This window comes from Battus philenor, unplaced genomic scaffold (assembly GCF_028537555.1).
Source record: "Battus philenor isolate CCGP_79_NKW_IND1 unplaced genomic scaffold, ilBatPhil1.0.hap1 SCAF_16, whole genome shotgun sequence".
Taxonomy (NCBI): Eukaryota; Metazoa; Arthropoda; class Insecta; order Lepidoptera; family Papilionidae; genus Battus; species Battus philenor.
The window spans coordinates 1,691,499-1,704,739 of NW_027181678.1; the positions used below are offsets into that span (position 1 = coordinate 1,691,499).

The window sequence follows — 13,241 nt, forward strand, 5'->3', positions numbered from 1 at the left end:
TCAGCTGATGCAAGTATTCCGTATGGAACAGCTATGTGGTTGACCACACATGACAGTCTTTTATTTCAGTTACGATATAGATTACTCTGCTGTAAAGGTTTTTGATTCCTAAATATACAAAATTTACAAGACAAAAATTAAAATATATTAAATAATATCAGTTTAAAATACTACCTAGTAAGAATTTAATAATCAAATATTACATCATAACATGAACGTGTGCACAAGCGCATAAATAATTGTCAAAATAATTTATTTTTTGTTCGAAAAAAGTTAATTAAACATTAATGGTGCATAAATTATATAGATATAAGAATAATAGCTAGTCTAAAATATTCATTTAAATATCAAAATAAATCCAAAAGTCATTTAATGTGATTTCACGTCCACAGAAATTACTGTTTTTATTATGTAGATATGTTACATATTCTGAAGCGGGAATAAGAAGTCAAATGTAAACATCACAGTCTTTTAAGAAAGTAAAAAATGTTATTTTACCCCTGGTGGGACTCGAACCCACAGTCCCCGGCTTAGGAGGCCGATGCCTTATCCATTAGGCCACAGGGGCAGTCGTGTAGACATCTGAAATTTTGACTTAGATTGCCTCATTCAAACTTAGCACTGTCTTCAGGTATTATTTGTAGTTTCTGTTGGCTTACTTGAGCTTTCTTTTTAACACTAACTTAATTGTACTTTAACTTATGACTATGTAAGTTATTTTTTACTCCTTAGGATCCTGCAGTACTGCCCTTGCCAGGTGTGGTGACTACTTATGTTGACACACAGAGATTATTACAACTGTAACTTTAATATTATTGTGTTTTGTAGTTTTATACTAAATAAATATGTTTTCATATTTAAACGGTTTTATTTAGTTCGACCCGTACTGAATTTATTTGTTTGGGTCAAAATTAGAAATTGAAATTTAAGCACCTTCCCGTTGTCAGATTGATCTGAAATTTGGTACACACATTTAATTTAGACGACAATACTATATAATAAAATTAATAACATTATAAATCTAAGATGGCCGCCGATACAAAATGGCGGATTACATATTTTTCCTTTACCCCCTCAATATGGGTATCAAATGAAAGGGCTACACTAGTAAAACACGATGATTATGTCAAAATTTAAAATTCAAGATGGACGCCGTTCCAATATGGCGGACTAGGTACATATTTTTTCACAACCTCCACAATATGGGTATCAAAAAACCGTTAAACTTTAAAGTTTTTTAAACGTATTTATTTCATTGGAATCTCGGTTTTTCTCACCAGTAACCAAGCTGAACTAAGTTAGATGAAGCAAATAACAAGTGGTACAAAAGTAATGTCATAATTTGTAAATTATTATTTTATTTTTTAGTATCTATCATATGTCAACGATGTTAGATTTATTAGACTGTCACAGCTCCGACGGTCACAGTGCCCACAGAGCTAAATTGAAAGTATCTTCTACTTCTAGTTCTGCGCGTTCGTATGCGTCAGTTGGTAAATTACGTGGCGTGTCTGAATGACTAATGTTGTCTCTTTTTCGCCCCTCGCTGTTGTTGGGAGGAGCACTCCTCCTTCCGTAACTGTTGTTGTCGTTTTGTGGTACTTCTATTATTTTCGGTGTTGTATGTCTTCTTTCTTGAGTTTCGTCCCTCTGAGTGTTATTGACGGGATTAAATGCTTCTGTAGCTATCAGTGTTGCAATTATTTTCTATCTTAGTTTTCGTTTTCTACTTTGTGACAGCCCTCTTGCATGGGCTTATCTAGTCTATGTGGTGACCCATGTTGGTGGCCTACCTGCTCCTGAATCCTAATTCCTTTCGGGGTTAGTGCGTCGAGTTGTTGGGTCTGGCCAACGCTTTGTTTAATTTTTAATTATTTATAATTGACCTTTTAATTATATGTAATTGGCCGTCACTATGTGTTGTGTGTTATGTTACATAATAAGCCACTTTAAACTTTGTGCTCTGTAATGATAATTGAGCTCACACAAACCGAGGTTAAAAATTTTACTTTGTCAGATCGTGTTCCAGTTAAAACGATGACGCTTGCAAGCAGAGGATTTATGCCCGTGTAGGTGTAGTGATTAGTATTATGTAGCAGTGTGTAGTGTCTATTATTAAGTAGTGTTGTGACTGTAGTGTAGTGTAGGTTTGTTAAGCGAGTAATAATCTAAGTAAGAAAAGGACCAATATTTAGCCACTTCCGCACAAGCAGTGGTAGTCATGCAATAAAGTGCACCGCCCGCCATCCCGCTGATAAATGCGTATGCGGCAAACAATGCGAATCACACAACCGCCACCGCCAAATTACTCAACACGTGTTTTACCCCTCCACGGGGCATCTTCAGGAGTTATGTTACACCGATTAGTGCCAAACACAGAATCTGAGTGTGTGTGCTGATAAGTGCGTATATGCATTTATCAGCGGGCTGGCGGGCGGTGCACTGTGTTGTGTGTATATATATGTATATATATATATATATATATATATATATATATGTATCTTGTGCAATAATTATCTAGGATAGCTATTTCTCATAAACAAATTTCCAGAGATTGATAGCAGCGTCCTCTGTGTACCATAATAACACATGGCGATGGCTGACCCGCCTGCCAAGTGTGGCGATTGCGCTATATCCCCCATAGATATCTTTGACGGAGACCTATGCCTTGCATCGCATCTACTTATTTATTTACTTTATTGGAGATAAACAGTAAGAAAAGGCAGTAAGAAAGTACAAAGTTAAAAGCTTAGAAATTTAAAATTAGTTACAATTGTTACCTTATAACCATCTCACTGAGAACATATAATAATTTATAGTCAAACAATGAAAAAACCAATAAAAACATTACTAAACAGGGATCAAAGATTATGCTTTATATATTTATATTATGGTTTAAATTGTATTGTATGTACTCAATAATTTCGAACGAAATTGTCTTTTAAAAGATACGAGAGAGCACGAGAATATATCAATATCACTAACATATGAATTGTGGAGGTCACACATTCTGTATAAGGGTGCACGTTTACCGATATTTGGCCTATGGGTTGAAACAACGACTATATACTTTTTTTTAAGTTTTGTATGTCTAAAAATTATGGATCTAATTTTTTAATGGACTCCGTGACACATAGAACATGGTTTAAACTTTTTTTTTTTTAAATTTTAATTTTTATTACGTATGGAAATGTGGTAAAATAATAACATATATGCAATATATTTAAATAATAGTATTGGCGAATAAAAATTATCTGAAAATATAATATACAAGATAGTATGCAAGGACTATAGTATCAAGTATCAGGACGTAAATGATAATTCACATTATTACATTTTTACCAAAAAATATTTGTTCCTTTGAACACTGATTTATTTTTTGAGATCCACCTAAAATTTAAAATTGTTTATTTGGTAGGTTAAATTTTGAATTTGACTCTCCTGTCCATTCGTCTCTTCTCTTCAACAGAAATATGTTGTTTAATTATTAATTTACTGTTGACATGCGTTATAAAGTAAAAAAATCATAGAAAAAAATGCATTCACATATATTGAGTAAAAATTACTTACTTTATTTCTTAATATATATATTAAAAATATTAACATATTTAACAATATGTCATAATACATTTCAGTCTAAGCCTATATTTCATTAGAGTTTCGCAAGCCCCTGTGGCCTAATGGATAAGGCATCGGCCTCCTAAGCCGGGGACTGTGGGTTCGAGTCCCACCAGGGGTAAAGTAAATCTTTTTTTGTTTTTTCAATTCTAGTTTTTTGTATATATTTTTGAAGCAAATTTCTCTGTGTGTTTCCATATGTGTATATGTATATTTTTATACGTGTGTTATCTGTTTTTAATAGAACTAAAACATTAAATATTTTAAGGATTTATAAATAGGTACAAATATGAGTATAAATAAGATTTTGCGAATTTATTTTGATAGTTTCTTAAATATTTTTAATAAATTTCTTTTCAATTTTTTTTCCATTTACATCATACATATCTTTAATTTATAAAGCACCTAAAAATATGTAAATCACATGTCTATGTGTTACTATATAAGTACCGTGAGAAGCAGATTAAAAAAAATCCAAAATTTTCTTTCTAATATTTTATTAAATTCAATAATTTTTATTATAAATTATTCTTAAATTTCAATAATATCCGTAATCATTATTAACAATTAAATGATAAAAAATAATTTACTACTCAATTAACTTAATTTTAAAATTAAACATGTATTTAGTACCTTTGTTAATTTATCTATAGTCGAGTTATCAATCTTGATAATTGTATATATCAATTTATAATTAAATGTATTACTAGTATCAAATTTATTTAAAACATCGAACTACAGACGAAATTCTACATATCAAAGGAATATTATATATCCTGACATAGTCGGAATTAAGATTTAATTCTGGATTTCGGAGAAATATTTCTCCGACACTTATAATCATACAAAATAAATATATAATATGTCATATTTTAACTCGAGATTAATTATTTATAATATCACCGACATAGATAATACCATAAATTATTTAAGAATTTTTCTAATAATACAATTTGGACACATATATTAAATGCATATATTCTGGTCTTACTAGAGTAATTAAATAAACATATATTTTCTTAGTGTTGCTAGTTGCGTCAGTTATTTATGTGTGACTAAGGAAAAAAAATATACGTATATTACTGAAGGTGAACAGATGACTTTTGATGTCAGAAGACGCTGGAAGCAAGCAGCTTCCATCCGGTTTATCGGAGACCTATGCCCAGCAGTGAACTTAAAGCTTTCATGATCAAATTGGTCAAAAAGACCTTTCAGGAAGATACGATAATAGATTCATAAAGTTTAAGTAAACCAATCAGAAGGCGGTTACACTAAACCTTTTTATACAACCTCAAAGGCTCCCTCGGAATCCTCGGCTATTTTCATCATGTACATTGTGAATATATAGATGTAAAAGATTTAGAAAGGTGAATATAAAGCGCATTTGCTGTCAATTAAGGTATTATATACTCTTTTCAAAAATCAACAGACTCGGAATCATAAATAACGTAAGTAATAAAAGTAAGAAAAAAATGTTTTTAAATTTAGAATTAAAATACAAAAATCAATTATTATTTTCTACCGAAGTTATAGTTACATCGCTTTAAAATACAAAAAAAAATATTGTGACATTTTTTAGAGTGATTATTTAATGCAATCATTAGTAATATATGTAAAAGCTATACCAGGGGTAACCAAGTACTTTGACAGTTCGAGCTGTTATTCGAAATTTGAAATTTTTGTAGCCGCAATTTAATACGCATTTAAAACAAGCTAACGAATATTTTTTTACAAAAATTATATTTATTGAATTTATATGATAAAAGTACGTAATATGTGCATTGAATTAGATATACATACGTATATGACAGCACTCCTAATAATACTTAAGATGCCGGTTAGTTAATTATGTTCGCTAATTTTATGGTGGAATAATAATAATAATTTGTTTCGATTTCCCAGAAACTGACATAGGTTATATAAATTTAAATATTGAAATAATTCGACAATTAATCGGAGCCAAAAATATTCTTTTACAAAGCCGCAGTTTAACCCTGAGATATATATTCACACAGCTTTTACATCTTTTATCAATCATTCTGTTTAATACAAAAACTGTTCGCTTTTGAAAGAATTTGACAGTCAATTAATTCTAAATATAAGAACTGTATCAAACAATAAATATCTTATTTAATAACTGGTGAAGTTTTAATTATTACACAATTATTATACACGTAAAGTTATAATAATTGTAATTTTTAATTAACTAAAAATTATTATATTTAATCAACTATAATTGCATTACAATATTTACAAACAAAATTAAAATTATTTTTAATAAAATTCTTTTAAAACAAATTTAACGTAATAATAATCTTTGGCTGTAATAAACACGGTCTTTGACCGCTATATTAAAAGATACATCAATATATAAAATATAATTAGGCCTATTTACACTATGCTATATTGTAAAATTAGGACAAAAATTATCAATACACGCCCTTATTAGACGTACGAGTTAAGATAAATGAATAAATATTATCCAAAACTTATTATCTAAAGTAATAATATACTTAATTTATATCCCACCACCGAAGTTAGGGGTTTTTACGAAGTATGTGGTAAGGGTCCCTTTACCCTTGACGAAGGTCGGACCTCGGCACTCGCACGTGTATCCAACGTTCATAAGGACCCTATAATATAGAAATTAAAATAAAAAACATGTCCTGCAATGAGTATCAACTGTTATAATATTAATGCAAAAATGTAGCATTGATGAATTGCTATTTTATTTTCACAGGCGCTTTTTCAATGATCTGGTATAATATCATAATCATCATCAGCATTTTATAGGCCACCCTAAAAGATTTCAGTAGCTGACACACTTAAACATAGCTTTTTTACAGGTCAATTGTTAACCCACGAGTCCTGATCGACGTCACACTTTAAGCAACAAGAGAATAAACGCCTTGTTTACAGACGACACACTTATAGTAACGGTTAAAGTGAAAAAAGAAACACGAATAACGTGTCACACGTTCATGGAACTCAAGACTTTACAAGCATTCCGTACGGAACAGCCATTTACTATGGAGAACTTCTCTATTTTAGGTATAGAGAACCTCTCTCTACTCCTGAAGTATCGATGACTGCTGTCCCTTATTCAGTGCTATCCAAACAGATGTAGAAATCAAGCTAGGATGAAAGGTAGAAAGTGCAAGCATCGACACCCTAATAGGGGATACAAGATGCCGCCACAGACTATTACAATACTGCGAGGATGTCGTAAAGAAAGTCATAACTATAAACAAAACTGTAGGTCAAATAATTGCAATAAATAGCTGAGATTTAGTAATAAGAAAACAAATTTGAACAGCTCAGACAGACTAATGTAATAATAGCAAATTGTAGGAAATGTAGCGAAGAATAGAATGTAATATATGAAGAGAATTGTAATGGAAAAGTAAGAAAGAAGAAAAAATAAGATGCTATTGGAGGATGAAAGAAGAAAAATGAAAAACGAAATAATGAAAATTGTATTACGTAAGATAAGTCCCAGTGATAGAATAAGATAGAGAAACGAGAGGATCTAAAAAAAGGGGTACTCATGTAAAAACAAATATTTCTAAACCTCCTGATTTTACCACTTACTCAGACACTGCTCCCGATTCAAATCCAAAAGACTTAACCACGTGACCTTATGTGAAAACCTTAATATACCTCCGTTCAACTTACCGGGCCTTCTCAAGAAAATATCTACAGCAGAATCTTTTGATGAGTTGGCCCGGCACATTGTACTAAATCTCAAGGTATTTAACGGTCTGTAGCGCTTGGGCAGCGACTTGAAATAAAATAATGTACCAACTAATATATAATTGAGTAAAACTTCCAAATTGTATTGTTTATATGTATAAATTTTAGCTGTATTTACCCAAAAGAGAAAATTGTGTAAGAAAAATTGTAAAAAATTATAAAACGCTGTCGTGCCTTGCAGCTGGGAGAAGAAAGATCTGTATCAAATAGCGGCAACCCTCTCCCAACTGTCTGCGTTTAGTAAAAGCGAAAAAAAAAATTGTAAAAAAACAATGGCGATATAAATTAGAATTAATTAAAAAAATAACTTCTGAAATTCTTAAAGTTAATAAGAAAAGTGTTTACTTGGCGGTGTCCTCCGTGACGTGGATCCTTCCCATGAGGCCAGTGGAGTCCATTCGTGATGCAACGTTGACGGTGTTTCCCCAAATGTCGTACTGCGGCTTCTGTGCTCCCACCACACCCGCGATCACTGGCCCGTGATTCAAGCCTGATAATTATCAATGCTATGTAAGACCAACCTGGTTCCGTTTACGTAAATAATACAGTGAATTTGTAATAAGTAGTTAGAAAGTATATTTTCAAATGGTCACTGTGAACTGCACTTTACAATTAATCACGATTTGATAGGATACAAGATGCAATATTTGTTGATAATAATGATTTACTACAGGGGTTAAGAACCTTTTAATCAACGGACAAACTTAAATTAAAAAAAAATAATTTAATAATCTACAAAACTTTATGTTTAATAAGCTAAAGAAAATATACTGTATTATTGCATACCAAATAAAAATAAATAAGATAAGAACTGAAAAACGAATATAACTGAAAATTTTAATGAGAAATTATGCATCTTTCTAGTCGCGCATCATTCAGTTTTGATTTTTATGCATTTTCCTAAACTCTAGTAAAACTAAGATCAGGTCCGTATTCTCGCATAGACACTTCTTTCGCTCGGCACTAAAAGGGTTGAATAACAAATTTAAAGGTCAAGAAAGTGAAGTATATACAGGTTAAAAATGATAAAACAGTGTAACAGATTAAAAAGATACTTGTGTTATCAGCAAACATAACCACAAAGTACGTACCAACAACATAAATTTGTTAGAAGTCGTAACCTTACCTATCCTCAACTTGAATCTTTGGAAGGATTCCCGGTTGATCTGGTCCAATATGGTCATCAGAGCTATTGCAAACTCTACAAGAATGGCGACCGTATGCTCTTCCTTCCTGTTCGCATCCTGTCAATAGTAGAGTAAGTAATCGACTTATTTTTAATCATTATAGACACTATTATATACACTGAAAATGTATTAAAATTTTCACAGAAAGAAAGCAGTACACTGTTTAATCAATAAAATATAAGATTTAGGGCTGAAGTAGAGAATCCAAATGAATATACATTTCAAACAAAGACATTGTCAAGATAGCTTTATTATATGAGATCATTATGTCTGTAATCGACAGCTTAAAATAAAGTTTATGTTTAATTTTTAACGCGATATGTACTGAAAGAACTGACATGAAACTATGTGTTTTTTTAGATTAAATATTTTACGTTAGAAAAGGACCCATATGTAGCTACTTCCGCCAATGCAGCAGGAGTCGTGCAATAAAGTGCACCGCCCGCCAGCCCACTGACAAACGCGCATGCGGCAAAAAATGCGAATTACCCAACTACCACCGCTAAATCACTCAACACGTGTTTCACCCCTCCACGGGGCATCTTCAGGAGTAATGTTACACCGATTAGTGCCAAATACAGAGAGAAAATATTTTACGTTACTTTTATTTCTTTATTGTACACCACAGATAAGAACTAAAAAAGAAACAATTTATTTACATACAAGAGGCTGTCTTTTCGCTTGAGGCGGTCTCTACCAGACAACCTTTGGGTGGAGATGAGAGACATTATGTAAAGGACAGTTTATGATATAATAGTAGAGTATCGAATGAATAAAAAATATTTCCTCAAAATTAGAACAACTAATTAGGGGGAACGGAAAGTAATAACTAAATCCACGACACGCATTATATTTTTGGACTTATTGATGATTCTCATAAGATATATTGCTGCCTTAATTCGAATTTACACGATGAATATTCCATAATTTTAAACCGTCATCATTATTTTAGCCGAGGAAAGTCCATTTCAGGATATAGGCTTCTCGTATAGACCAGTTGGTAGCCGCCTCCATACAGCCTCTTCCGACAACTTAAAGTTAACGACAACTTAATTAATTAATAATAAATCTTTCCTAACAATACAGAGATTACATGTAACCAATATCCTTTTGATCATGGTGAGAAATTACCAAAGGTTTAAAACTGTTTAAAAGACTCACCAATTGTTCCTCTTTTCCAGGTCTTAGTCCAGACGCAATCATGTACGTACTGCCAATTGTCTTTATCTTCTCAATGCAACTGAATTTCGGTTTTAACAGCAACTGTAAATAATGCTTTATTTACACTCGCGTGCAACTAAATCGACATAATCCTATTAAATGTATAAAGCATTGTTTTTTTTTAATTGACTCATACTATATCTATACAGATGTATATTTTCTAAAAGTCAAATCTTTCAGCTTCAAAATAGTGTTTTTATTTCTAAAATCCGTTAAGTATGTTTGGAATAATTTACAATTAAAAAAAAATCATCAAAAGGGAGGTAAAGTTATGAAACTTTAAAATTAAATAGAAAACAAAATGAAAGTGTTCAGTAACAAATATAACTTTCAAAGGAGCAATGGTAGCACAATAGATCGTTCGATTTCCGAGATACAGCCTTATATAATTCACACTTTCTGCTTTAATTATATGGAATTGCAAATGCTTACAATCAAATTTCCAGAGAACGAGTAGGAGCGTCCCCTGCGTACCTTAATACTACACAGTGATCGCCAACCCGCCTGCCTAGCGTGGCGATTATAGTATATACCTCCATAGATATCTTTGGGAGAATACTACACATTAGTTGGCGTCTATGGGGTGAAACGACCACGATATACTTTTTATGTTGTTGTAGATCTAGACATTTTTTCTTGCGAAGTCATCTATAGGATTGTACTCCTAATAATTCATAGATTCTAACTATAAATATATTTTTCCGCTTTTTTGTAAATTTTAATTACATTATGTAAATGTAGTTGCCGCCGTAGTTGCAAAGCGTAGCGATTATATCTACCCTTAGATATCTTTGAAGGGAAGCCTATACCTTGATGTGGGCGTATATGGGATAAAACGACGATGACTGTACTATATATTGGTAAAGTGACCACAAAAACATACCCATCTGAGTTTGTTGTGGGCTCTTTGTTAGATCTGGGCGTATTTGGACTCTTACAGCATTAATCTTTAAACTATGTCGATAGGGGAATCCCATCAGGTTTTAGTTTCTATCAAATTAGGCTAAAAATGCATTCTTGTGTGGTATTTGTGAGATATTATAATATTAATAATTTAACCCTTAATAGCCTGATTTACGAAAGTGATTTTTTTAATATTACTGTGTTTGCTTGAGGGTGTAGATGAAGGGAAAAACAGATAATTTTTTTTTTAATTTCGTAGGAAAGAATATTATACAACTGTAAAATTCGTACAGCCAACCTATAAAAAAAAAGAAAACTAATAGTAATATGAACATTTGGTTTAAAAGATTGGTATCAAAATTGAAACTCTAGGCTATTAACCCTTAAATGCATAATGATGAAAAACTGCCACTGCCACTTTGAATACAATAGTGAACAGTATATGCATAGTGTTTTATATCTGCAACATAAGGTTTTTTTAAATAAATAGGCATAAAAAAACATTACATACATATGTTTTTCTATTTTTCTTTGTATTGTAGTGTACTTATCTGCAAGATACATATTTCTTGAAAGTATAAATAAGTCGTGCATTTAAGGGTTAAGGGTTAATACAGTGGTAAATGAAATACTACCTTGTCGAAGTCACAGATGATCTCGTTAAGCAAACGAAGGCACTCCAGGCCCTGCTTGTTGACATCTGTCTCATCATAGAACTCCTTGTAGTTGGGAATCGAGGCGAACATCACCGCTATGCTGGAGTAACGCTCGTGATATAGATCTTCCTGGTAAGACATTGTTTGATTAATACTAACATTTAATTTAGTTATACAGTAATACCCCACTTTACGCGACCCCGTTATACGCGGTTTCACTATAACGCGAATTGTAAATTTTGCGCTCAAATGCCTCGAATTACGCGAAAGAGTGCATATAAATATAATGTAGTCATCAACTTCTCTATGGTGTCTTGATCATCTGTCAAACAATTAAAAACAGTGTTGCGTGTTATGAACGTATTTTACAAGAACGTAAACAAAACGTTACCCAAAAGTTACACGTTACCCAGATTTTTATGTATTTTTCCGTAAAAAATAAGAGTATGTATTGCATAAAGTGTTCCTAGAATTAAATTGATTGATTAAAATGATTTGTATTTTTTTTGTAATAATTTTTAACTATGTTTAATCATAAACCTCGTTATACGCGAATTTCAGTTAACGCGATTTTTTTTTTGGAACGTATCCCTCGCGTTAAGCGGGGTATTACTGTACATGATGATTGGTTATAGGTGTAAAAAGTTTTAAGCTTGTACATCTATTTTCAATCATCCTGTATAAAGATTATCGTTCTAAAAATTGTGTCCTTAATTTAATTTTTCTATTAGAATGTGATAGGTTAATAAATTCTGGCAGTATAAAGCCTGCAGGGACAAATAGTAAACAATGATTATTTTAATTCGATTCGAATTTTTCTTTTTCTTAACTTTATTACAATTAAGTTATTTCTAAAATCATTAACTTTTAAATAAAGTTTACCATAAATAAATTCACATCGAATGGGCTATATATATATATATACACATGTGTGTGTGTGTGTGTGTGTGTATTTTATTATATATATATACATTACTTAAAAGCTGCACATCTATGGCTTATCACCCTGTATATAGATGGTAAACGATACACATTAACAAAGCAATGTTTGAATTTCGTTTTACAAACTGCAAGCACTTGCAAACAATTACAATCATAAAGTCGAAGTCGAATTGTTTTTTTTTGTTTATTAATACTATATTAACAATTTGCATTCATACATATTTTCATACAGCATTTTGACTATTTTTAATTTTATTTTTATAGCATCGTATATGTTAACTTAATATTAGGTTAGCTTTTTCAACACAAAATATATAGTTGTTATTTTTACCTCAGATGCAACTGACGTCAAAAAATGCTCAGCAACGTGCGCTGGTAGAATGTTCTCTAGCAGAATCTGAAACAAAGGTATATTGTCTTAAAACTAATTATTTACCAACCAAATGCTTAAAAGCAGCAAAGAGAGCAAATAAAACACATGTATAAATACAAGAAACATAAATGTATATGTCTATCCGAGTCTAAAGAAATCATTGATATGGTTCGATATATATCAATATTGGTTACTTATTGTTCTGTCGTATTTTTTCTAATAAATATATTAACCATTTGACTACCAAGCAGCGCGATCGAGTAATATAGTATTACAATAATGCAATAATATATTACAAAATAAAAAAAATGGTTTTGTTTTTTCTATAATTTTTGTGTCGAACAAACTTGAAATATTAATTAACAAACAATTTAATGTTAATGAAATGAATTATTAATTGAAGAATACGGAAGAATACGTGCGATCACTTCGCAAACTGGAATAAAAGTGACGAAGCGATGAAAAAAAAAACACGAGAATCACGTACCACACGCAAGAAGTGCTATCGCGCTGCTTGGTATTTCTAGACAATAAAATTAAACAAGCGCTATCGCGCTGCTTGGGTGTTTTTGTACATACATAGGGAAA

The 13,241-nt window shown here is 31.5% G+C and overlaps 1 protein-coding gene and 2 non-coding genes across 3 annotated transcripts in view; 1 reads left to right on the plus strand and 2 right to left on the minus strand.

Annotated features, from left to right (window-relative positions):
• Positions 1-495: 495 nt before the first annotated feature.
• Positions 496-568, minus strand: TRNAR-CCU (transfer RNA arginine (anticodon CCU)). The gene has a single exon. It is a non-coding gene; the product is annotated as a tRNA-Arg (tRNA).
• A 3,098-nt stretch (positions 569-3,666) lies between these two features.
• Positions 3,667-3,739, plus strand: TRNAR-CCU (transfer RNA arginine (anticodon CCU)). Its single transcript has one exon. It is a non-coding gene; the product is annotated as a tRNA-Arg (tRNA).
• A 2,210-nt stretch (positions 3,740-5,949) lies between these two features.
• Ac76E (adenylate cyclase type 2 Ac76E) overlaps positions 5,950-13,241 on the minus strand; it is a 180,826-nt gene continuing 173,534 nt past the window's right edge. The window contains exons 20-25 of the mRNA XM_068762160.1: positions 12,612-12,677; positions 11,318-11,467; positions 9,720-9,821; positions 8,498-8,615; positions 7,717-7,861; positions 5,950-6,251 (exon numbers count right to left, since the gene is read on the minus strand). Coding sequence (XP_068618261.1) covers positions 6,137-6,251; positions 7,717-7,861; positions 8,498-8,615; positions 9,720-9,821; positions 11,318-11,467; positions 12,612-12,677 — 696 coding nt within the window. The 3' untranslated portion in view covers positions 5,950-6,136. The remainder of the gene's footprint in view (positions 6,252-7,716; positions 7,862-8,497; positions 8,616-9,719; positions 9,822-11,317; positions 11,468-12,611; positions 12,678-13,241) is intronic.